A 25,565-nucleotide genomic window follows, 5' to 3' on the forward strand; every position below is an offset into this window, starting at 1 on the left:
CTTGCAAGCAAATAATGATGAGGATGGAAATAGGTAAATATATTGATAATTTAAATATATTGTAAAAGAGGTTGTATAAATGAATACTAATGTGGGGAAATAATTAACAACAGAATAAAATTAAACAGTAAACAAAAGACTATAGAAACTGAAAAAAGAGAAATGAATGCTCAAATTCTTCTATTTTTTAGGAAGAGTAGTATTTGACCCCTTTAGACTTTGTTTATTTAAGTATGCATATATAAATTTTGGATAAACATAAAAAAGAATGGAAGTGGATCCAGTAGACCTGGAAGTAACCAACAGAGAAAACTTGATTAATACAATATTAAGTAGAAATAGACTTCCAGCCAAGATGGAGGTGTAGGTAGAAACATGTTACTTCCTCTCACAATCAAAAAAAGGACAACAAATTTAAAACAAGAAATAATGAGAAATGCCAGAAAATCAAACTGTGTGGAAGTCCAACAACCAAGGAGTTAAAGAAGAAACATTCATTCGGACTGGTAGGAGGGGTGGAAATGGGCAGCTGGAATAGATTGGATGTGCAGCAAGGAGGCAGCTGGAGGACTAGGGCAAGGTGGCTACTGGCAGACGAGATGGTCCACATTTGTATGTGGATAAGCAGGGAGGTACATCTGGCAGACAGACCATGCAACCCAGGGAAAGAAGGGCTCAAACTTCTAGTTGTAAGAATCTCTGAGGGGTGCAGCTGCAGGAGAAGCTTCCAGCCTCACTGGAGAGTTTGTTGGAGAGACCCACAGGGTCCTAGAATGTACACACACCAACCCACCTGGAAATCAGCACCAGAAGGGCCCAGTTTGCTTGTCAGAGCAGGGGGAAATGACTGCAAACCAGCTGAGAGCACAAGCAAGCAGCTTTGTTCCCTCTCCGACCCCTCCCCCACAGAAAGCACCACAACACGGCAACCTGGGTTGCCCCCCCCCACTTGGCAAATACTTAAGGCTCCGCCCCTGAGAATGTAACAGTCTCACCAAGACAAAAAAAAATATGGCCCAAATGAAAAAACAGATTAAAGCTCCAAAAACAGAACTAAGCGATGGATAGCCAACCTATCAGATGCAGAGTTCAAAACATTGGTAAACAGAATGCTCACAGAAATGGTTGAGTATGGACACAAAATACAGGAAGAACTGAAGGCTATGCAAAGTGAAATAAAGGAAAATATACAGGAAACCAATAATGATGGGAAGGAAACTAGGACTCAAATCAACAATTTGGAAGAAAAGGAAGAAATAGTCATTCCACCAGAACAGAATGAAGAAACAAGAATTCAAGAAAATGAGAAGAGGCTAAGGAACCTCCAGAACAACTTTAAATGTTCCAACATCCAAATCATAAGAGTGCCAGAGGGAGAAGAGGAAGAGCAAGAAATCAAAAACTTATTTGAAAAAAATAATGAAGCAGAATTTCCCTAGTCTGGCAAAGGAAATAGACTTTCAGGAAGTCCAGGAATCTCAGAGAGTCACAAAGAACTTGGACCCAAGGAAGCACACACCAAGGCACATCATAATTACATTACCCAAGATTAAAGAGAAGGAGGGAATCTTAAAAGCAGCAAGAGAAAAGGAGAGAGTTATCTACAAAGGAGTGCCCATTAGACTATCAGCTGATTTCTCCAGAGACACCTTGCAGGCAAGAAGGGGCTGGAAAGAAGTATTTCAAGTCATGAAGGGCAAGGACCTACATCCAAGATTGTTCTATCTAGCAAAACTATCATTTAGAATAGAAGGGCAGATAAAATGCTTCCCAAGATCAAGACATGGTCAAGTTATAAGAGTTCCTAATCACCAAGCCCTCATTGTATGAAGTGTTAAAGGGCCTTATCTAAGAAAAAGAAGATGATGAAAAATATGAACAGTAAAATGGCAACACACTCACAAGTATCAACAACTGAATCTTAAAAAATAAAAACAAGCTAAGCAAACAACTGGAATAGGAACAGAATCACAGAAATGGAGATCAGATGGAGGGTTATCAGTGGGGAGGGGATGAGGGGAGAATGGGGGAAAAGCTACAGAGAATAAGAAGCATAATTGGTACATACAAAATAGACAGGGGGAAGTTAAGAATAGTATAGGAAATGGAGAAGCCAAAGAACTTATAAGTACGACCCATGGACAAAAACTAAGGTGGGAGAATGCTGGTGGGAGGGGTGTTGCAGGGTGAAGGAGAATAAAGGGGAGAAAAAAACAGGACAACTGTAATATCATAATCAATAAAATATACTTAAAAACGTGAGTAGAAATAAAAAGAGTGCAAGGTGAAAAAAAATCAGTCTAAAGAGTAAACATGAAATAATATTAGAAACAAGCAGAAATATCACACAAGATTAAACTTTCTAGTTGAAAGCTAGAGATCCTGATTAAATTTTAAAAACAAAACCTAGTTAGTTATGTGCTCTTACAAGTCACATCTAAAACATAATAGAAAGGTCAGAGGTGAAGGTATAGGAAGATATACCAGAAAAATACTAACCAAAAGAGAAGATACATCGTATTATTATTAGACAAAATATACGTCAATGTCAAAATCAGATCAGGAGTAAAGAAGATGAGGAAAGAAGCTTAATTTAGTAGATTTAATAGTGCCGAATTGTTCACACATCAGATGGAATATAGCGTCAAAATATATGACAGAAACAATTGACAAATCAAAGCTACCATAAAGAAGAGCAGTTAAAACGAAAGGTGATTCTTTTAAAATATTAATAGATATATTCCCATTAAATCTAATTAATATGAAAGAGAAAAAAGTACAAGTAAATAGTATTAGAAGGAGAAAGTAACAGAATTGCCCTTAAAGTCAATATTTACAAAAAACATAAAAAAGGATGGTATTATAGAATCGTGTATATTACCAAAATGTGTCAAGAAAGGATAAAAATTTCAAATATACCCATAACCTTGAAATAAATTGAATTAGCAGTATATATCTTATTTAAAAAATTACACCTTTTGGTGGTTTTGTCAAGTTTTACCAGATTGTCAAGAAATATATGTATATATCCCTACACATAGAAACTATTTTAAAGGATAAACAAACTTTGAAAACATAGAAATTCACTTTGACTCTAATATAATATTGATATGTAAATCAGACAAGAATAATGCATGAAAAGTAAATTATAAGTCAAATTATTAGAATGGGTGAAAAACTCTTAAATGAAATACTAGCAAACCAAATCTAGCAAAATATTTATTTTTCTTTTTTAGTCATGAGCAATTTAAAATTGTCTGATGAATGTGAAGAAATTATATTTTTAATTTACTATATTAACACATTAGTGGGAAAATATTTTTTTAAATGAGTAAAAGGTATTTGATAATACACAGCAAAACTTAAAAACAAACCAAAGGAAAAAACAAACAAAATTTTTAGTTAATCAGGAATATTCTTAGTAAACTATGAATGGAAAAGAAATTTTTTAATCTGATAAAGTGCATTTACCAAAAACTTACAGCAAATATTTTTAGATGGAATACTTGATATATTTCCTTTAGAGCTAGGAACAAAAGAAAAATATCATCTTTCTATACTTTTTTAACCAGTGTATCTGTCCATGGTTATAAAATTGGCTACATAAAAAATTCAGAAGAAACTGCATATAAATTATTAGAACAAATAGAGTTTAGGGACATTACTTACACACCCAAATCAGTAATAATATTCTCATATTCCAGTAATAGTCAATGAGAAAGTCTAATTTTTAGTAATAGTCTTATTTAAAATAATATTGCAAAATTTTGAGTACCCAGAAATAAATACAATGAATGACATTTAATGGTTTCAAGGAGAAAAACATAAATGTTTATCAAAAACTCTAAAAGATTAAAACAAATGGGAAGTTATACCATGTTCATGAAAGGTAAGATTCAGTATTGTAAGGCTGTTTTACCTTGAATTGATATAGAGGTATAACATAGTCAGATAACACCAAGCTATTAATGAATTTGACAAGCTAATCTCAAAATTATCATGGCAGTTTAAAGGCCCAATAAATAGTCAAGCAGTTTTGAGGAAGATTAAGGAGGTGTACTTTACCTGGTATCAAGATCTAATGTAAACCTATATTCATTATAAGAGTGTGGTATTGGTACAAGAAAAGAGAAATAGACCCTAAGAATAATCTACACAGCCCAGAACCAGACCCACTATGGGTATTTGGTATATATTAGAGGTGGCTTAATAAATCAGGGTAGAAATGGATGGATTTGTCAATAAGTGGCTAAAAATGAGGAATATTTACTTTATTTTATACAAAATAGTAAAATCCTATTATACAACAAAACATCATAAGTGACTCTACAACTTAAAAGTTACAAATTAAGAGATGTTCCATGAGATTTATAATCACAAAAGTACTGATATTCTGGGACTATTAAGTACTAATTAATGAGATAAAAGAATAAACCCTAAACAGGCAAAGGATGAGTAGACATGCACAGAAAAGTTAACTCAAATGACCAAAAAAATATTTGAGAAGATGCTCAACTTCATTATTTATCAGGGAAATAACATTTAAGACAGTAGTCATCTATCATTTTATACTTAAAAATATATACTTCTGCAAATTAATTTTTTTCATGAGTGGAAGAAAGTGAGATTTCATGACTGCCGTTGAGATAGAAGTTTCATAACTTTGGGGTTGATGGCACAGTATCTGTATGCCTAAATATATTAATACTATATTATTTGACAATTCTACTTCTTGATGTTACCTCAGAGATAGACTTATCTGTATTTGTAAGAAGATGTGTAGAAGGATATTTATCGCATCATTGTTTGTAAGCATGAAAAATTGGAAACAACCTGTCAGTAGGAAATGAATATATAAAATGACATATTCATTTAATGAAATACTATGTAGAAGTTAAAATAAAGTAGATCATTTTCTCTGCCTGTATGGATAGGTATAAATCATAACAACCTAACATTGAATGAAAAAAGCAATTTGCAAGAGGAGGTTTGGAATATGATGCCCCTTATATTAAATGTTAAGTACACTAAAGAATGTAATATATTTGTTACTCATACATATGTACCAAAATAAAAATGTGGACAGGAAGATACCCACTAATTTCAAGGTGAGGGTTACCTGTAGGGATGTGGAGATGAACAAAATGCTTAATATTCTTGGTAATTTTCTGTATGCTTGAAATATTTCATGCTTAAAAATTGAAAAACAAAAAATGCTTACTTTCCATACTCATAAATATTTCACTGAATCAAACAGCTAATTCTTCCAATGTTATCAATAAAACTCTATTTGGTTACCATCGCATGACCCTTTGCAAATAAGTCAAACAGCTATCTTGTTTGTACATCATCTGTTTACTTTAGCAAGGCTACTGAGTCAAAAGCCTTTTTACTAATCCTCTCTTCAAGATAGCACAGTGGCAGGATGAAACAAACAATTATTGGTGTGTACAGGGTATTTTTTATGGCCTCATTCCATATAGAAGCAGTGAAAAGAAATTTTATGTCAACAAAAATTGACATAATATATATTCATGTCTATTATCAAAAGAAATTCTCTAGGCTAAATTCATTAAACATCAAACTTATTAAGTATTAGGCTTGTTTTGTTAATTTCATTAAAACATTATTTATTTGTTTGCTCATGCCAGTTCAATTGAGATTGGAACATTTCTCCATCTGAGGAAATGACTCTCTAAGGACCTTGTCCTCATAGCCCATAATGTGTACATCAAGTCTTGGAGCTAGATGCAAAATCCATTTTCTAGATGAATATCCTCTAGTCTAAGAGGACAAAGGAAAGAAAATGTAGAAGATCAGGAAATTATCAGTTTTTTCACATGCAAAAAAATATTGTAGAAGAGTTTATTAAAATTAACTGTTATAAAACTAATCTACCCAAGTATTTTGCATTCCATTAAGTTATTTAGTTCTGGAAAATCTTGGGGGGTGATGATCCTTTAGCATAGAAACTTGGGGCAGAATTATAAGAATTTAATCAGAGATGAAGATTAACTAAATGCCTCAGTCATTGGGGTAATGGGGAAATTTTTCATTCACCAACAAATTAGTTTACTTACATTTTCCAGACATTCCCTTGTGACATGAAATGAAAAACATCTACATAAAATTTCTACATTCTTTAAGCTCATAGCTGATTAATTTTTAAAAATAACAAGCCTGATAGAATTATCATAACATAGTGATAAACAATTACAATGATTATTTTTATGTGAATTTTTTGTTGTCCTTAAGAATGATTTTTCTTGTGAGAGAGACTATTCGGGGACTTTAAGAGAGACTTTTTTACTTTAAAACTGCCATTGAATTTTTTAAGTCTATAAGAAATCTAGATTAATGTTTTGTGTTATTCAGCTTACTCTATAAGTCTATGAGATCTAATTACTTTTATGGGCCTTTGAAAGTTGTGTGACCCTCTTTATAAAACTTGCCTAAATTAAGTATCTTCAAACATTTGAAATTATGTTAATGAATTTTATATATTCTTTCCTTTTAAGCTCTTCAGACATATGAACTAAGAAAGAAATCTTACTGAGAAATTACCTGATGCAGAATTTAAAAATTTAAATTTTTAAAATATATTTTATTGATTATGCTACTACAGTTGTCCCATTCCCCCCCCCTTTATTCCTTTCTGCCCTGCAATCCCCCTCCCAACCACATTCCTCCCCCGTTTAGTTCACATCCATGGGTCATACATATAAGTTCTTTGGCCTCTGTAGTTTCTATACTATTCTTAACCACCCCCTGTCTATTTATTTTATTTTATTTTTTTATTTAATTCTTATTCAAGGACAGTTTTCTGTCTTATATTCCCAGCCCTGCCCCCGCCAGTGCTCCCTACCTCTCTCCCCTTTCTGCCCCCCACCTTAATTATTGTTCATGTGTCCTTTATACTTATTCATGTGAGTCCATCCCCTTTTCCCCTATGATTGTCTCCCCTCTCCCTTCTGGACCCTGTCAGCCTGTTCCGTATTTGAGTGTCATTGGTCGTATTTTGCTTGCTTGTTCGTTTTGTTGTTTAGATTCCTGTTAACGGTGATATCATATGGTATTTGTCTTTCACCGCCTGGCTTATTTCACTCAGCATAATGCTTTCCAGTTCCATCCATGATGTGGCAAAGGGTAGGAGTTCCTTCTTCCTTTCTGCGGCATAGAATTCCATTGTGTAAATGTACCATAACTTTTTGATCCAGTCATTGACCGATGGGCATCTAGGTTGCTTCCAACTCTTGGCTATTTTGAACCTACCATTTATGCTGCTTATTCTCTGTATGATTTCCCCTTTCTCCCCCTCCCCCTGCTGCTAACCCTCCATGTAATCTCCATTTCTGTGATTCTGTTCCTGTTCTAATTGTTTGCTTAGTTTGTTTTTGTTTTCATTTTTAAGGTTTGGTTGTTGATAGTTGTAAGTTTGTTGTTGTTTTACTGTTCATATTTTTGATCATCTTTTTCTTAGATAAGCCCCTTTAACATTTCATATAATAAAGCACAGGTGTCAAATACAAGGCACACCAGCCAAATCTGGCCCAGCACCTCATTTCATCCCTGTGATAAAGTCTTGGTGATGAACTCCCCAAACTTGACCTTGTCTGGGAAGCACTTTATCTACCCTTCCATTCTGAATGATAGCTTTACTTGATAGAGTAAACTTGGATATAGGTCCTTGCCTTTCATGACTTCTTTCCAGCCCCTTATTTCCTATAAGGTGTCTTTGGTGAAATCAGGTGACAGTCTGATGGGCACTACTTTGTAGGCAACTGTCTCCTTTTCTCTTGCTGCTTTTAAGATTCCCTCTTTCTCTTCAATCTTGGGTAATGTAATTATGATGTGCCTTGGTGTGTGCTTCCTTGGGTCCAAGTTCTTAGTGACTCTCTGAGCTTCCTGGACTTCTTGAAAGTCTATTTTCTTTGCAGTCTATCTCCTTCACTATTTTTTCAAATAAGTTTTTGATTTCTTGCTCTTCCTCTTCTCTTTCTGGCACTCCTGATTCAGATGTTGGAACATTTAAAGTCCTGGAGGTTCCTAAGCCTCTTGTCATCTTTTTGAGTTTTTGTCTCTGTATACTGTTGGAATGTTTATTTCTTCCTTCTGGTCCAAACCATTGATTTGCGTCCCACTTTCCTCCCCTTCAGTGATGGTTCCTTATATATTTTCCTTTATTTCACTTTTTATAGCCATCTATTTATCCTCTATTTTGTGACCATACTCAGCCAATTCTGTGAGCATCCTGATTTTTAGTGTTTTGAACTGTGCATCTGATAGGTTGGCTTTCTGTTCCTTGCTTAGTTGTGTTTTTTTGGAGCTTTGATCTGTTCTTTTATTTGGGCCATTTTTTTCTGGTCTTTAAGAAAAGACATGTTATGTAGTAAGTGGCAGAGCCTTAGGTATTCACCAGGGCAGGGCAACCCAGGTTGCTGCATTGTGTCACTATACATGGGGGAGGGGCCCAAGAGAGAATAATGCCACTTGTTCAGCTCCGTGGTGGCTTTCAGTTATTGCTACCCCTGCTACCCACAAGCAAATTGGGTCCTTTTGGTGCTGATTCCCAGGTGGGTCATTTTGTGTACCTTCTAGGGCCCTGCAGGTCTCTCCAATGAATTCTCTTGTGAGGCTGGGAGTCCCCCCCACCACCAGCCTCAACCCCCACAGGTGTTTTCAGTCAGAGGTTTTGAGGCTTTATTTCCCTGCACTGGAACCCTGGGTTGCAGGGTTTGCTTCTCTTCCCTGTTCCTCTCAGTTTATCTGCACGTAAATGTGGGTCTTTCTGCTCTGCTAGCCACTGCCTGGTCTGGTCCTTCAGCCACTGGGTCTTCCAGAAGCCAGGTTCGCCAGCAGCTGCCTTGCCAGGTGTCCTCTCTCCAGCTGCCTGTCTCTGCCCCTCCTATGAGTCCAGATGAATGTTTCTTCTTTAACTCCTTGGTTGTCAGACTTTCATACAGTTAGATTTTTCTGTCAGTTCTAGTTGTTTTTTGTTTTTAAATTTGTTGTCCTTTTTTTGGTTGTGCAATGAGGCACAGTGTGTCTACCTACACCTCCATCTTGGCTGGAAGTACAATTTAGATTTTTAACTAGGATAAACCATAAATTACCTTAAATATTCCAGTGCTGTTTATAAATTTGATTTAAAATCACAGGTAAAGATGAATCAATTGTTCTGGTAAGTGAAATAAGCCAGGTGGTGAAAGACAAATACCATATGATCTCATCTTTAACAGGAACCTAATCAACAAAACAAACAAACAAGCAAAATATAACCAAAGACACTGAAATAGAGAACAGGCTGACCAGAGGAGAGAGGGGAGGGAATTTCAGGGGAAAATGGGAAAGGTTTACAGGAACAAGTATAAAGGACAAATGGTCAAGAACTAGGCGGGGGTGGAAATGGGAGGGAGGTGGGGAGGGATGGATGAGGTGGGCTGGGATGGGTCCAAAAGACAGAAAGCTGGACTTGAACAACAATTAAAATGAAAAAAACAGATTAATCAATTGCACTTTCTAAATAGAACTCAAAGGCTGCCTGACATCCACTGAGCTCCTCAGTCTTTTTCTGTCATTCCTACTACTAATACTTCTCCCCTCTTGGATGGTAATTTGGGAATATCCTCTACCCTTGTTCTAGCTTCTTATGCTACTGTCTTGAGAAATCTTATTTTGTTTTTTGATCTAAAGATCCCATTCCACTCCTGTGACAAAGAGGTATTTGAATTAGCGTAGGGCAACTTCTGTTTCTGAGTTTCGCAGAATATAGTTCAGTGTTCTTTATTTTTTTTATAACCAAGATCTAACAAAACTAGTGACTTTCCATTTTTTTGTTGGAAATAAATAATGGTGATAGTAATAATGATTTTGAAAAGACACTATGATGCTCAAATTACTGATAAATACATTTTAAAAGTTTGAAACAGGATATGTGCTCTTGCTTTGGTTATAGGGAAGGTAAGATAAAAAGAATGATATTTTATTCATTCATTTTTTATTTATTTTACCAAAAACCAGGGAAGGAGAGGGAAAAAAGAGAAAGTAGGAATGAGCAGTGGGAAAGGAAGCAGTTAACTAATCTCTTGAGTCCTGTGGAAAAAAGTAAGGGTTGAGCTCACACCACCTGGTGTGTTTAATTATCCTTGTTTGTTAGGTGGTCCAATATCCTTTGGAATTTAGGTTCTAGGGGTAAATATATTTCAACTTCCATGCTATGCTACCTATGATTATTTGGGGGTGGTGCCTGGGTGTGAGGTTAAAATAATTTTGAAACATGTTTAATCTCAGTGGGAAAGAGTATCATATTGGTAAGCAATGCCTGAAACTGCCATTGAAAGGAGCCCTAGGTGGCTCGCTTGGTATCCTACACAAGCTTTGGAGCTCAATCTAGAAATGTTCTAGTACAGCGGAAATGTGAAGATGTGTTGACAGGCACACTATAGAGATGTCAGGAGTTTCTGGGAATAGCAAACAAAGTCTAACCTTGAAATTGGTTGTTCATTGTCAATCCAGGTGGTCTGACAGGAAGTAATGGAGATAGAGCAGCAGGGCCTAATGTTACCAGCTCAGATTCTACTTCTAGGGATAGTGGTGAAAAGAAGGTAGGGACAGGTGCCAAGATGAAAGTGCAGGAAACAAGATAAAAGCTAGTTTTGGGTCTGGGAGGTAAGGTGAGGGCTTGGTTTTGAAAGAAAAGAACAGTCTAAGAAATGTGATGCAAGTTCAGAGATGAACAATAAATCTGACTTGATACTGAACTGATGAGCTACTGGCCTACAGCTATATACAAGGTGGGGCAAGACTAGGTTTACAGTTGGGAGTATGTGGAACACAGAGTTTATTCTTGTATTACTATTTATCAGTTATTTTCCATATCAATAACTATAAATCTACTTTTGCACAACCCTGCAAATCCCCCTATCAGAGCCCAGGACCACAATAAGGCAGTAGGTGGGAGTTAGTGTCAGACATGTAGCTTGGAATATTACAGGGACAGGAAATCCAACAGTCGTTTACTCACTCATCCTTTTGCCTCCTCACTCACGCCAACATCTCCTTTATTAGAGTTTATTCTCAAGGCTGTGGAAATAACCACAGGAAATTTAGAGCTATGGAAAAAACTAAATTAAAAGTGGTATGTTTATTTGGAACATTGCGGGATGTAGTATTTAGTTTATGGTAGTATAGCACAGGTAACCATGGATTAAATATTATTTCTATTGACTCACTTATGTTCAGAATTCAAGATATATTGTGTGGGAAACTCTTTTCTTATTCTAAGCCCAGGAAGTTCATGCAGTTTATTTATAGATTAAGAATGCCTCTGTCACTTGCCAGAGTGTTGTTTTGACAAAATACACATAGAATAGATAGGCAGGTATAATTTTTAAATGGAAAGAAGAACCAAGCTGGGTAATATTAAATTCATTCAATAATTTGTGTAAGAACATAAAAGAAACATTATTAATCCATCTCCACTAATTTGAATTTGTAATTGCTAACTTGGAGGAGGTTAAAATATTGTTTTATCTATTTAAGAAAATTTGGTAAGCCAGTTAAATGATAAACAAGATTTATGAGGTATACTAAATCTGTTTTCAAAAGCAAATTATTTTAAGTCTTGTTCTGCAAAATGAATGCATATAAATGAATAGCATTAATTACTAATGACTTTTACTCATTAAAGAAGATTCAACAAACATATACTTCATTATCACATGTACTCAAAGTTTATTTACTATTTATATTTCACAGATGCAGACTGAACTTCCTTAATTGGTTGTAATTAATGTGTCTGTGTGTGCACATGTGAAAAGATATTTAGGAATCACAGAAAGTTTTGACTTTATCACTCAATCCTCTCCCCTACTCTAGGTTTTTACCAAGCCTTGCAAGGTCAGCATTAGAAAAAAACTTGGCAGATGCTTCAATAGAAATAAGTATTGATAATGATCTAGAACCAAAACTGGAAGATTACAAATGTAAGTATTTAATGTATATTTTTAAAATGAAATAATATTAACTTTCAATAAAAATGGTTTTGTTTTCTATTTATTTTGTTTCATTTTGAGTTGAAGAAATATTTTTTAAAAATCTTTAAAAAGATTTTTAAAAAAATCTTTTTTAAAAAAAAGATTAAAACCCACTTAAAAGTTAAGCCTTAGAATACTTTCTTTATTTTGGTATCAGATACAGGTCTTCCCCCATGCCCACTCTCTTAAGAATCACAATTGACATGCACATGTTAAAGGCTGTGAGAATTTCTGATATAAATAAACTTGTGTGATTTTTGTCTAACATTTTTTTCCAAATGTATTTCACCTTGGAATCTAAAAATCTGTTTTCCTTGCACAACATTTCCATTTTGAGGACCAGCAGTGTCTTATGGGATGTGTTTGTGAAACTATTCTAGGTTTAGATAGATTAAAGTAATATTCAGAGTACCATTTTATGTCTTCTTAATCTTCTGCTTCCACATGTACAAGGTCTATCCACAGGGTATCCAGGCATGTAATGTGAAAAGTAGAGACATTTATTGAAGAAATACAGTACATAGGACAGTGATGTCTCAGTCCTCTTCAAAGTAGGCACCTTGGAACCTCACACAGCTCTCCCAGTCACTATCAGCTGCCCCTACCTAGTACTTTACTGAATCTCATCAATGGTCTGAAATCGCTTCCCTATTGCTTGGGGAAAATCCAGAAGTTACAGGACACCAAATCTGGGCTATAGTGGGGCTGAATTACCTGCGTGATTCAATATTTTGCCAAAAAACTCTGCATGCATTGTGATGCTTGAGCAGGTGCATTGTCGTGATGAAGCTGCCAGTCTCCAGTTGCCCATAGCTGTGGCCTTCTGAATCATCCAAATAGTTTCCACAGAGGAATGTTCAAGCTTAATGCAAAACTGGATGCAGATTTGTTCCTCTGCTCACTCAGTCATTTTGACTGCAATGGCCACACAGCACACATGCTCACTCAGTGGTGTCTCTAGTCCTCACTGACTAGCACAGTGAAGTCATCATTGTTGATGCATGTGCATTCCAGTCCACTGTCCTTGTTACATCAGTGTTGTACAAACCGTTCTCATTATATTAACATTGGCTGGACTTTTTTAAAACAGACCTCGTATTGTCTTTTGTTGTTCTTTTCTCCTGGAGAGCCATATGTATAATTTTGGATTGGGGGAAAGTTTATTTCTTCCTATACAAGTTGCTCATTTTTCCATTAATGGGTAACGCAAGTTTCTCTATTTTTTAAGGTATTAATTACCTCAAAACATCCAATGTATGATCCTTCTCCAACAGGGTCTATTGTGATTTTCTTTGTAGTAGGTGTTCTTTATTATTATTTTTTTAGGTTGTATTTATTTATTTTTAGAGAGGGGGGAGAGGAGAGAACAGAGGAGGAGAAAAACATGGATGTGTGAGATAAATGTCATTGGTTGCCTGTCACATGCCCCCAGCTGGGGACCTGGCCCACAACCTGGGCGTGTGCCCTGACTGGGAGGTGAATTTGCAGGCCAGCTTTCAATCCACTGAGCCACACCAGCCAGGGCTGTCTGTAGTAGGTGTTCTTAGTTGTTGGACATACACTGAGATAAGAATTTGGTATTAAGAAAATAAGATGACTTTTTTTTAAGTAAAATTTTAAACTCTGCATACTGATGGATCTGGGTATAAATATACATAGCCAATTCAGAGACAGAATAACCTTGGTTCTTTTTAAACTCATAATGTTATATGTGAATTATTTAACATTTCCAAAGAAAGACTGCATCATTCAGACTATAGATTGCTTTGTCTTGGTAGTTCCCACTTCCATCATGTGTAGGGGATAAGGAACCTAAGTCAAGAGACTTGATTCCTCTGATTCCATCCATCTTTAATGTCATCTGCTTTGGAAAATTCATTTAATTCACTTTCTTCGTTCAGAGGCCATGCTCACCAGGCATCATTCTGATAAGGATTTGGCTTTTTCCATTCAGGTCTTCCTCTAGGTAATATGCTCATCTGACAAGCAGTGTATCATATAGTCCATATGAAAGTTGCAGTTTTCATTGCAATGTAATACTTTGCAATTCTGGATTTATATATAAACATTTATATGTAGATCAAAATCTGTGTCTTTAATAATCTCCTGAGAGTTAGGTTCATCCTCTGTCATGATGTTGACAAAATCAGGTTTTGAGCTTAACAGGCTGAGGACTTAATAAATTTACCAAAATCATGCCATCCTCTGAGATTTCGTAGAAGATTGTTAGCCAGCTTTCTCCCAGGGAGCTGTAGTATCCCCATTCTCTCCATGCGTTTCTCTTTTAGCTTGAAATTTTAACATAAGTATTGGTTGATTGAATTAAATCATCCTAATGACTTAAATATACTAAAGCATAGATGATATCAGATGCTGTTTAAATCTGAAATTATGTCTGTCATTTTAACATACAAGTATATAGTAAATTTACTGCACAATCCTGGTCTGTTCTTTCACAGTTTTATAGCACGTCTACTTCAGAGACCTGATGGTGGTAAATACATAATAAACCCTCAGCATGACAGCTTGTGGTTTTTTCCCCTTTAGAGCTTGTAAGTGAAAACACAAATGGTGAGCATCTATTAAAAGAAGAGGTGTACTGTGCTTTGGCGTATGTGTAGCACTCAGCAGTGATTAACCAGGGTGACAGTGTAGTTATTTTTAGCTTAAAATTGTACATGGTACTCCATAGATGCTCATACTGCTTTTCTACCTTGTCTTTTAAAATGCTTTAGCACTAATATAGAAATTTTCTTATTTAAAGTACGGAGGGAAAAGATGGGTCTGTCGTTTAAGGCATTTTAGTTGTCTACCTGCTTGCTAGGATATTTGCACAGGATGGAATATTATTTGGAGTCAAAGGATTGAACTCCATATGGCAGAAAGAATATCAGTTCTATTTTTAGCTCTACCCATACCAGCTGGAAGATTTGAAGCAAATTACTTAATGTTTTGTTTTTCTTAGCTTCTTCATAATTCTTGTCTCATTATTAGGAAAATTAAATTAAATTATAGGAGAAAACAATAAGTTGAAGTTCCCACTGTGGGACCTGGCACATAGAAGATTCTCAATTAACAATAGCTTCTATTATTGTAATCATTGCTACTATTACAATTACTACTACTAGTGTTATTATTCATGACCTTGGCATATATCAGACAGGAAACATGGGTGTCTGGTTACTGTAAGGAATGCATATGACAAATCCCTGACATCAATAAATTTATTACTTAGGTTCCTGACTTCAAGGACCTTAAATTCAATACTAGACCAACTAGAAGATACATGCCAATAATAATAGTATCACAAAATAATTGTGTAGCTCCTGGGGTGCTTATTTGAAAATATAGATCTCCTGGACCATCTCTGAAAATAGTAATTTGGGAGGTCTGGCATGGGTTGATTCATTTGTATTTTTGATTAGGTATCTTGGGGGTTCTTGTATGGGGTTTTTGAATGGGAGGACATGAAAAAATTATGTCCAAGGTACTTTAAAGCATTTGAATGTATATTTGGTTTATATATGTGTGATAGTCTTTGACCAAACAAGCTTATTAAGGTGACTCAGTTCTGGGTTTTTTTCCACTCAATTTTATCTATATGCTGTTTGCTATATACATTGTTTTAATTAAGTTTTATTACATGGTAGAAAATTTATTAAAACTTTTTGTAGAGCTTTAACCTGTTTATGTAGAGCTAAAAAACACTCCAGCAGCCTTGACTGGCATAGCCTAGTGGGTTGGGCACCATCCCACGAACCAAAAGATTGTTGTTTCGATTCCCAGGCAGGGCACATGCCTGGGTTGTGGGCAGGGCCCCTACTGGGGGCATTCAAGAGGCAACTGATTGATGTTTCTTTTCCTCTTTCTCCCTTCCTTCCCCTCTTTCTAAAAAGAAATAAATGAAATCTTAAAAAATAAAAACACTCTTGTGAATAACTCACCTTCAAGGTTTTTATTACACCACCTTCCAGCTTATTTTTATTTTGTATGTTAAATTACAATTCCTTGATGAGCCCACGAGATAGTAAAGATGCTGTATTGCATTCTGTATGGGCTGAACTTGACTTCTCTGAGGCGAGTGCCACTCGTGATTCTCTGTCCTGTGTGAAATTTTTAGGTGAGGTAGCATCTGGATCTCTGAGGATTGGAGCTGTCAGTGCACCAATCTATAACGCCCATGAGAAAATGAAAGTGCCTGATGTTCTGTTCTATGACAACGTTCAGGTAAGATCAGTGCTTTGCATTCATGGATAAATCATCACTTACACTGCAATAGTTCATTCTGATTCAAGTGAAATTGTTTAATAATTTTTTGTAATTCACTAAGTTCAATTTAGCTGATTCCAAATGAAGTGTTGAAATATCTTCCATTAATGCATTGTGATATTGGAAGAGCTGCTGCTATTAGACTATTATAAGTTTTATATATGAACATATATTATGCTTCAGGTAAGTGAAATGAACATATTATTGAATTTAAAACAAAGTAGAATAATACTAATCCTCTCTTTTGCATTCTTGTTGGTTAAGTCATTTTAGTTCAAAGAGTGATATAACTTATGTATTCTTTCCTTCATATTCCTTTCCTTTTCCTAAAAATTTCTAGTATTTTTCTATTCTTTACTTTTTCTTCTTTTTTTTAAGGGAGGAAGGTAGATAATTTCCCACTTGTAAACTAAGTTATTATCAGGACCTTATACTATGACACAAAAATAAATATGTACATAAAATGCCTTGTTGTAGAAGTTCCCTTTAATAAGAAATTTTTCCAGAGAAAACTCACTCATAAAAAGTTGTTTTTTTCTTTTCCAGATTTTCTGTCAAGTGGTTATATATTTATTTTATAATAAAACACATACTTAAATTTTTCTATAGTATTTGGTCACTAGTCTGCATGTAAATAATAACCTTACATTTACAAATAATATTCGAAAAACTTCTACCTATTGTTTCGACTATATTAAGTATTTAGGCATACTAAAGTAAATTTTTTTATTTGCCATTTTCCAATCTATTTGTTGTTCAATGAGTATTATAATTTATATCTATTATATTAACAACATAGAAGTTATCTAGGTAAATTCTTCTTTCTCAATAAAAATATTAATGAAATATTTTGAAATCTATCAAAACTTTAATTATCATATATGACATAGCAAAAGGCATAGCCCAATTTGCTTTTTATTTATTCTTCAGCTTACTAATTAATGTAGATTTTGTTTTTTTCCAGAGCATTAATATTCTTAAATAAGCAGTAGACAAAAGAACAGAAAATGAGGCTTCTTATAGGACACAGAGGAGGAAAAAAATCTTGCCTATCAATAAAGACAAAAATATGATTGTAAGGAAAATATACTATTTCAAAGTAGTGATGGTATTACACTGTCCATATAATAGGCAGGAATAAAGAAAAAAGAATCAGGAAACTTTCATATAGGTGAAAATTTGAAAGACTCCATGCTAGCAAATGTTGAAAAGATTTGCCAGCATATAAGAATGTAGAAAATTAAGAGAGGATCAGTGAGTCCCTGAACACAGTTGCCATGGTGCTTTTGCAGGGCTGCTGTGAACTTTGCACAGTGGCCCTGAGGGACTTCCTGTGGCCTGTCTCCAAGCATACTTTCTCTTCATAAAGCATTATGAGGTAACCATTAGTGAAAATTTTTAGCTGTACCAATTCTAGCAACAGTGGCTTGATTAAATTTGCTTTTGTTCTATACATTACTGTTTCCTTTTATTGCCGAACTTCATCTTTGAAGCAGCAGTCTTAAGTGCCTCTTGAATATACAGGTGCTTCTATATCATCTTGTTCTATGCCCTGTGGTCCTCTTAACCACGTTGCGTTGAAACTGATTTTTAAAATGTGATTTTCCAGCCCTGACTTGTGTAGCTCAGTGGATTGAGCACACGCTGCCAACCAAAGGGTCGCCAGTTTGATTCCCAGTCAGGGCACATGTCGGTGTTGGGGGCCAGGTCCACAATACAGGGTGCTCTAGAGGCAACCACACATTGATATGTCTTTCTCTCTCTTTCTCTTCCCCTCTCTCTAAAAATGAATAAATAAAAAATTTTAAAAAGTGTCAGGTAAAAAAAATAAAATGTGTTTTTCCATACCACTAGTGCAGCGTTGTGTTTTCTTTCTTTCTTTCTTTATGTTTTGTATCTCCAGCAAATAGCATAGTGCCTGGCACATAGTGACTGCTGAATAAGTATCTGTTGAGTGAATTAGTGAAAAGATGAATAAGATTTTGAATGTTCATAATAAGGAGTATTAGTTCATTAAACTTTTATCAAGAAATATTACAATTGCAGCAGTATGGGGGAAAAATTGAAGGAAAGAGAGCTCAGTAGCCTTTTAATGAACTTAATAGCTTAATGAACTTTAGATCTGAAAAATTATAAAAATATCTACCATGTGTCAAGCCTTGTCATGAGATGTTAGAATACAGAGATTAAAATACTCATATGCATGCATGTGCACACACATGCATACAGCTGTAGAGTTCAAGTTGCCTGGGTTTGTCAAGGGGGGAGAAAGACAAGTAAGTACACAGAGTTACTATACAGTGTGATAAAAGTACATGCAGGTTACCACGGTAGCACTGAAGAGGGGATCGTCTCAGATTGGAATGATCATGGAAAATGAGTTAACCAGGCAAGATTGAGAGAGTCTTTCAGGCAGAGAGACTAGCATTTTCAGAGAATTGGCTATGTGAGAGAGTAGGTAATTTAGGGAGCTATGAACAATTAGTTGTCATTGGCAAACAGCTGAAGTTGCAAATGGAAGAATGACAAGAGATGAGGCTGATGAGTTAGGTAAGGGTCACATCTGGCCCTTGCTAATTAAGGAATTTGGATGCTGTTCAGAATAAGAGAGAAAGCCATTGACAGTTTTTAAGTACATTTCCACTCTTGCTAACTTTTCATTCACTCTTTAAAGTTGTCTCTGAGTTGGAACCAAGGTGAAGAGAGACAGGCAGGAGGCTGTGGTAGTAGTCCAGGTGAAAGTTCTGAAGGAACTGAACAAAGGCAGCGACAGTGGGACAGACTGGAAAGGACATATCGCAGGGCTATTTAGGAGGCAGGTAGAGTCGGTGCAACTTTGTACTCGATTCAAAGATAAAGATTCTCCCTCTGGAAGTGCAGTCTGGTGGGAAAGTTAAAAAAAGGAGTAAATAAATTTTTCCAAACTGTGCCCATGACTGGAACACAAAGTGGGAGAAGGAGAATAATAGTAGATGAGACTGAGACTAACTCCATAAGTTAAGGAGTGATCTTTGTTTCTAAGGTATTAAGAGTCATTTAAGGAATTTTAAAGAAAGAAATGTCATGATTTTGATCTACAAAGTGACAGTACAGGCATACGGTGGAGATAGTGCAGGTTTGGTTCCAGACCGCTGCATTAAAGCAAGTATACCAATAAAGCAAGTCATAGTTTTTTGCTAGTGGAGGGTGTGCTAGTTTTTTGCCTTCAATTGGTATAAGAAAATCTGTGGAGTGCGATAAAGTGAAACACAATAAAATGAGGTATGCTGGTACTGTAGAGAGCCTATTGGCTCAAGAAGAAACTGAAGTTAGAGAAGTCAAATTGGCTTATAAAAATCTGGGCCAGAGATCATAAAAACCAGAATGAAAACTGTGGGGATGAAAAGGAAAGGATAGATGCAGTTGACTTTTTGGTGGCCTAATATCATAGCTTAGACTTGGTAATTAATTGGCTCTTGGTAAAGGAGGAGTGAGGTGGGCAGGCAGAATATGAGGAAAGGGATTTGGCCAGGTGGTAGAAAATTATACTATCAATCAGGGTAAAAGATACAGGATATAGAATGAATTTGAGAAGAAAGTAATGAGCCCAGTGTTGGATATGTTGAGTTTGAGGAGATAGGGAGATAAGCAAGTAGTTCAGTAGTTACTCCAGAAAGACAGGGCTGAAGTCAAGGAGAAGTCTTGCTGTTGAAGATCAGTGTAGAGTTAGTACTTGAAGCCATGGAATGGATGAGAGAGGAGTTAGGGAGAGCAGGGTCAGAAGTAGATCTTCAAATAATGAAGGGGGCTCTCTACCTCTGCCATGGCCCTTCCTCCGTCCTCAAGACAGGGGGTACTATTTTAAAATAGACACAACCTGCTCTGCTTTATACTGTGATCCCCTGAACCCCAGGAAAGCATGTAAAAAGGTGGAAAGAGAACAAATGCAGGAACTTGGGGAAAATTTAAGGAATTACTACAACAAGAAGACCTAACTCAGAAGACTATGGAGAGAAATTGCTAGAAAGGTAGGAAGTAATCTGGAGAGACAGAGAACTGGCAGAGGACACTGTAAGAAATTATCTGTGGTGCTAAGTGGTCCAAGAGGTTAAGAGAAGAATTTTGTAGGCCTGAGTCTTAGCTAATATTTGTTGATTTGAATAATCTAGTTTAGATCTAATGAAGGCATTAAGTAGTAGGACATGAGAAAAAATTAAAAAGACTATAGCTATATTAGTTTGGGGTATTTTTCAGATATTTTACATTGCTTTTTTACTTGGCTATACAGGTGTTCATTCTAATTTTTTTCTATTCTTTATGCAGATTAGTCCACTTATTTCTGGGAGAATTTAATGTTGTCTGGATATTGGCTGTGAATTTTATGTTAGAAGGAAAAAGTCTCCAGACTACAGTATCCCTAGAACCAGGATTAAAAGAATGTTCTAGGACTCCTTTTGAATTTGGTGACCATACATCTTGGTTTACTTAATATAGTCTCTGTTTACATGTGTTGTTCCAGCATAAATATTGATAATACCTCTTTTTATACTTAAAAGTGTTCCAGAAAGGACCATAAATTGATATCTCATCCTACTGTACACCTTCTTAAAGTTCTAGCTCCATGGTGTATCTGAAAGCATTTAAAAAAATTTAAGAACCTCCAAGATACATCAAGCAATATTCATCTGTTCTTAAAGGAGGGAAAAAAACTTTCTCAGTTTTTATAAGATACTCTAAAAGAAAATATTGCTTAGTTTGACAAGTGAAAGGAAAATATTCTAGATATCAAAAATATTCATAAGCCAAGTTAAGAAAAGAAAAGCAAGTAACAAACTAGAAACATAACTGCAGCATATATTAGATACAAAATGAGGAGCTAATTTAAACAAAATAAAGAGACTTAATCAGATCTAATATTGAGAGAATCAGATTCCTCTCTCATCTGTTCCATGGCTTTAGTTACCAACTCTACTGCACCTTTTTACAAGTAGGGAACTTCAGTAATTTCAGTACTTAAGAGGCCAGTATTGTTTTGATACAGAAAATCAGGAGAAAGTCATATGGATAGTAATTGTTTGGTTTGGGGGTATATTAATAACTCTCCCCTCAATCCCAGCCGTCTTGAACCTGTGTGACTTACTTAATTGTGGTCCTATTTTTCAAGATACAAAAGAGCAATGTAATTTCTTTTGTGGCTATTTTGAATAACCTCAATCTTTTCTTTTATTATGTTGTATCATAATATGAGTAAAAAGTGTGGGAAGTAAATAATATATATATATATTTAAATATTTTATTTATTTATCTTTAGAGGGGAAGGGAAAGAGAGAAGGAGAGAAATATCAATGTATGGTTGCCTCTTGTGAGTCCCCTGCTGGGAACTGGCCTGCAACCCAGGCATGTGCCCTGACTGGGAATCGAACCACGATCGTGTGGTTCACAGGCCCGTGCTCAATCCACTGAGCTACACCAACCAGGGCTAAATAATATATTTTTAATGTTAAAGCTATACATCCTTTGAAGATAAAGATTAAGAATAAATCAGTGTAGCCTAGCTGGGTAGCTCAGTTGGTTAGAATGTTGTCCCGATATGCCAAGGTTGCAGGTTCAGTCTCTGGTCAGAGCACATACAAAAAGTAACCAGTGAATGCATAAATAAGTAGAACAAAATGAATGGTTCTCTCTCTCTTTCTCTCTGTCTTTCCCCCTCTCCCCATTTGTAAACTCAATAAATAAAAAATTAAAACAAAATAAATCCGTGTAAAATGTTCCATGGAAATCTGCAAGTGTTAATTTAAATATTATATTAAATTATAATTGTGCAGTAGCTGACAAATATTTGAAATATTGGTGAATAGTTTAGTTTTGCTCAGGTGTACTATTTCAGGTTTTTAATATGAGTGACCTAATTGGTTATATAACTTACTTCTAACCACAGCATTAATTTTTGTTTTTATTAGAAAATCAAACTGTTTAGTTATTATATATTATAATAGATGTTTTCCTTTCCATTGAAGACATCATTACAGTTAATTTTCTTATTTCCGTTTGATTATGCAAAACACAATTAACCTGTAGTTCTTGTTCTGCAGCACATGATAGTGATGGAAGATATGCTCAAAGACTTTCTTCTTGGAGAACATCTATTATTGGTTGGTAACCAGGTAAGTTATGGTGGAACTTAGGTACTAATTGATAGTAACAGTATAAAAGCAGTAAGTTTCTTGATTTTGTTTGAATATGTTTTTAGAAGTTATTTTTTTCTCACCTAAATTACTTATTTAATTGAACGGTCTTCTACCTTCTAAACTTCAGAATCACCTCAGGGCTTAAATCAGCCCCCCACCCTCATTTAATCACCCATCAAGCTCTATCTATTCTGCTCTTAAATATCCCCTCTTCTTTTCCGCAGCTGTCATCCTAGTCCAGCTTCACCGTGACCTAGCACCTAGATTATAGCAAGTTTCCTAATATAGCTCCAGCGGGGCCTTATTCCCACTTTTATCTACTCTCTACTCTGCAGCCAAATTGATACTTGTAAAACTAAAATTTGATTAAGCCTTTTCCCCCCGCCTTTCCTCTGTTTAAATTGGCTCCTTACTGCCCTTAGGTAGGTAGTCTACAGTGTCTTGCAAGATCTGGCCTCTGCCCACCATTCTAGTCCTAAGCTTTGGCTCCCTGCTTCCTGGCGCTATTAGCTTGAGCCACTCTGAACTCCTGCGGTTTCTTATGTCTGCTCTAGTCATCTCTGCATGGAGCACTTCCGGTCCCCTTCCTACAACCATATCCCCTACCTTCCGGGAAGTCCTTCCTAGTCTCCCTTGCTTTTTTGTATCCTCCTAACTCTCTGTCATCACACCAGTCTCCCATTATTGTATTTACATGCAAAATGATGTCTTCCCAATGTGTCTGTGTGCTCCTCAAGAGCAGAGACCACAGTTCTCTTGCTCATTTCTATACCCTCAGTTCCTACCAGCATAGTATGTGCTACATAGTAGATATTCAGTATGTGTTTATGGAGGCAATGGATGCATATTTTATATTTAGTAGGTTTATGATAATTTTCCTTAATTGAATTATTAGACTCAGTAAGCATCACCTTGTTTTTTTTTTAAATTGGTCTTAAGGATAAGACCAATTTATGGATATTAAATTATAATTGTGCAGTAGCTGACAAATATTTGAAATATTGGTGAATAGTTTAGTTTTGCTCAGGTGTACTATTTCAGGTTTTTAATATGAGTGACCTAATTGGTTATATAACTTACTTCTAACCACAGCATTAATTTTTGTTTTTATAGAAAATCAAACTGTTTAGTTATTATATATTATAATAGATGTTTTCCTTTCCATTGAAGACATCATTACAGTTAATTTTCTTATTTCTGTTTGATTATGCAAAACACAATTAACCTGTAGTTCTTGTTCTCCAGAACTACAAGGAGAACATTTAGTCTCTCAAACTTAGTCTCTCAAACTTATCATTTTAAAATGTTGATTTTTTAAAAAGTGGGCCAGTTGAATGGCTCACTGGTTGAGGGCACTGGCTTGGAAGTTAAGCTCCAATAGTAACTCTTTCACAGATGGCTGTGACTTTGGGCACATTGCTTATCTTACTAAGGCTCAGTTTCCTTATATCTAACCTGGGAATAAAATTTGTACTATCAATACTTCATTGGGTTAATCTAAGAATCTAATGAGATAGTGAGTAGAAAGCACTTTATACAGTGCTTAGCTCATGGTAGATCCTCAGTTAAAAATTACATCTGTGTATCATTGTCCTCTAAAAAACCATTTAATATTCCTTGTTTCATTTTTTTCTAAATGATTAAAAGGAAATTGATAACTATTTTTTCTTTACATAATGTATTTTTATTTATCATTTTAATCTTTTTTTTTCAAAAAATTTTTAAAGCTTTTATTTATTTATCTTTAGAGGGGAAGGGAAAGAGAGAGGGAGAGAAATATCAATGTATGGTTGCCTCTCATTCGTCCGCTGCCGGGAACTGGGAACTGGGAACTGGCCTGCAACCCAGGCATGTGCCCTGACTGGGAATTGAACTGCGATCATGTGGTTTGCAGGCCTGCGCTCAATCCACTGAGCTACACCAGCCAGGGCTCAAATTTTTAAATTGTTGTTCAAGTACAATTGTCTCCATTTTCCCTCCATTACTCCCCGCAACCTCGGCCATCCCCACCTCCCACCCTCCATCCTATCCCTCTTTGGCTTTGTCCATGTGTCCTTTATACTTGTTCCTGACAAACCTTTCCACTTTTCCCTGCATAATCCCCTTCACTTCCTCTGTGGTTACTGTCAGTTTGTTCTTTATTTCAATGTCTCTGGTTATATTTTGCTTGTTTGTTTGTTTTGTTGAATAGGCTCCACTTATAGGTAAGATCATATGCTATTTGTCTTTCACTGCCTGTCTTATCTCACTTAGCATAATGCTTTTCAGATCCACCCATGCTGTCATAAAGGGTAGGAGCTCCTTCTTTCCTTCTGCTGTGTAGTATGCCATTATGTAGTACCATACTTTTCTGATCTGCTCATTTACTGATGGGCACTTAGGTTGCTTCCAGCACTCAGCTATTGTAAATTGCACTGCTATCAACACTGGGGTGCATAGGTTCTTTGGAACCTGATGTTTCTGGGTTCTTTGGGTATAGTCCCCAAAGTGGAATTGCCTAGTCAAAGGCAGTTCCATTTTTAATTTTCTAAGGAAATTCCATACTGTTTTCCATAGTGGCTGCCCAAGTCTGCATTCCCACCATCAGTGCACTAGGGTTCCCTTTTCTCCACAATCTCTCCAGCGTTGGTTATTTGTTGATTTGTTTTTTATGGTCATTCTGAGCAGTGTGAAGTGGTATCTCATTGTGGTTTTAATTTGCATCTCTCTGATGGCTAATGATATTGAGCATCCTTTCATATGTCTCTGGGCCCTCTGTATGTCCTCCTTGGAGAAATGTCTGTTCAGGCCCTTTGCTCATTTTTTAATTGGATTGTTTGTCTTCCTGGAGTGGAGTCATGTGAGTTCTTTATGTATTTTGGAGATCAAACCCATGTCTGAGGTAACATCTGCAAATATATTTTCCCATACAGTTGACTCTTTTTTCATTTTGCAGATGTTTTCTTTAGACGTGTAGAAGCTTTTTATTTTGATGAAGACCCATATGTTTGTTCTTTCCTTTATGTACCTTGCTCTAGGGAATATATCATTGAAAATATTGCTGCTTGGAGAATATCTGAGATTCTCCTCACCATGTTCTCCTCTAGGGTTTTTA

The 25,565-nt window shown here is 35.7% G+C and overlaps 1 protein-coding gene across 3 annotated transcripts in view; it reads left to right on the forward strand.

Moving 5' to 3' along the window:
* Positions 1-25,565, forward strand: part of VWA8 (von Willebrand factor A domain containing 8) — a 406,775-nt gene that overhangs the window by 134,445 nt on the left and 246,765 nt on the right. For all 3 annotated transcript variants that reach the window (XM_037060277.1, XM_037060261.1, XM_037060267.1), the window contains 3 exons: positions 11,878-11,984; positions 16,156-16,262; positions 22,376-22,447. In XM_037060277.1, the coding sequence (XP_036916172.1) occupies positions 11,878-11,984; positions 16,156-16,262; positions 22,376-22,447 (286 nt within the window). The remainder of the gene's footprint in view (positions 1-11,877; positions 11,985-16,155; positions 16,263-22,375; positions 22,448-25,565) is intronic.

Source organism: Sturnira hondurensis, unplaced genomic scaffold (genome assembly GCF_014824575.4).
Source record: "Sturnira hondurensis isolate 20B ecotype Veracruz unplaced genomic scaffold, ASM1482457v3 Scaffold0001074, whole genome shotgun sequence".
In the NCBI taxonomy this organism is placed as follows: Eukaryota; Metazoa; Chordata; class Mammalia; order Chiroptera; family Phyllostomidae; genus Sturnira; species Sturnira hondurensis.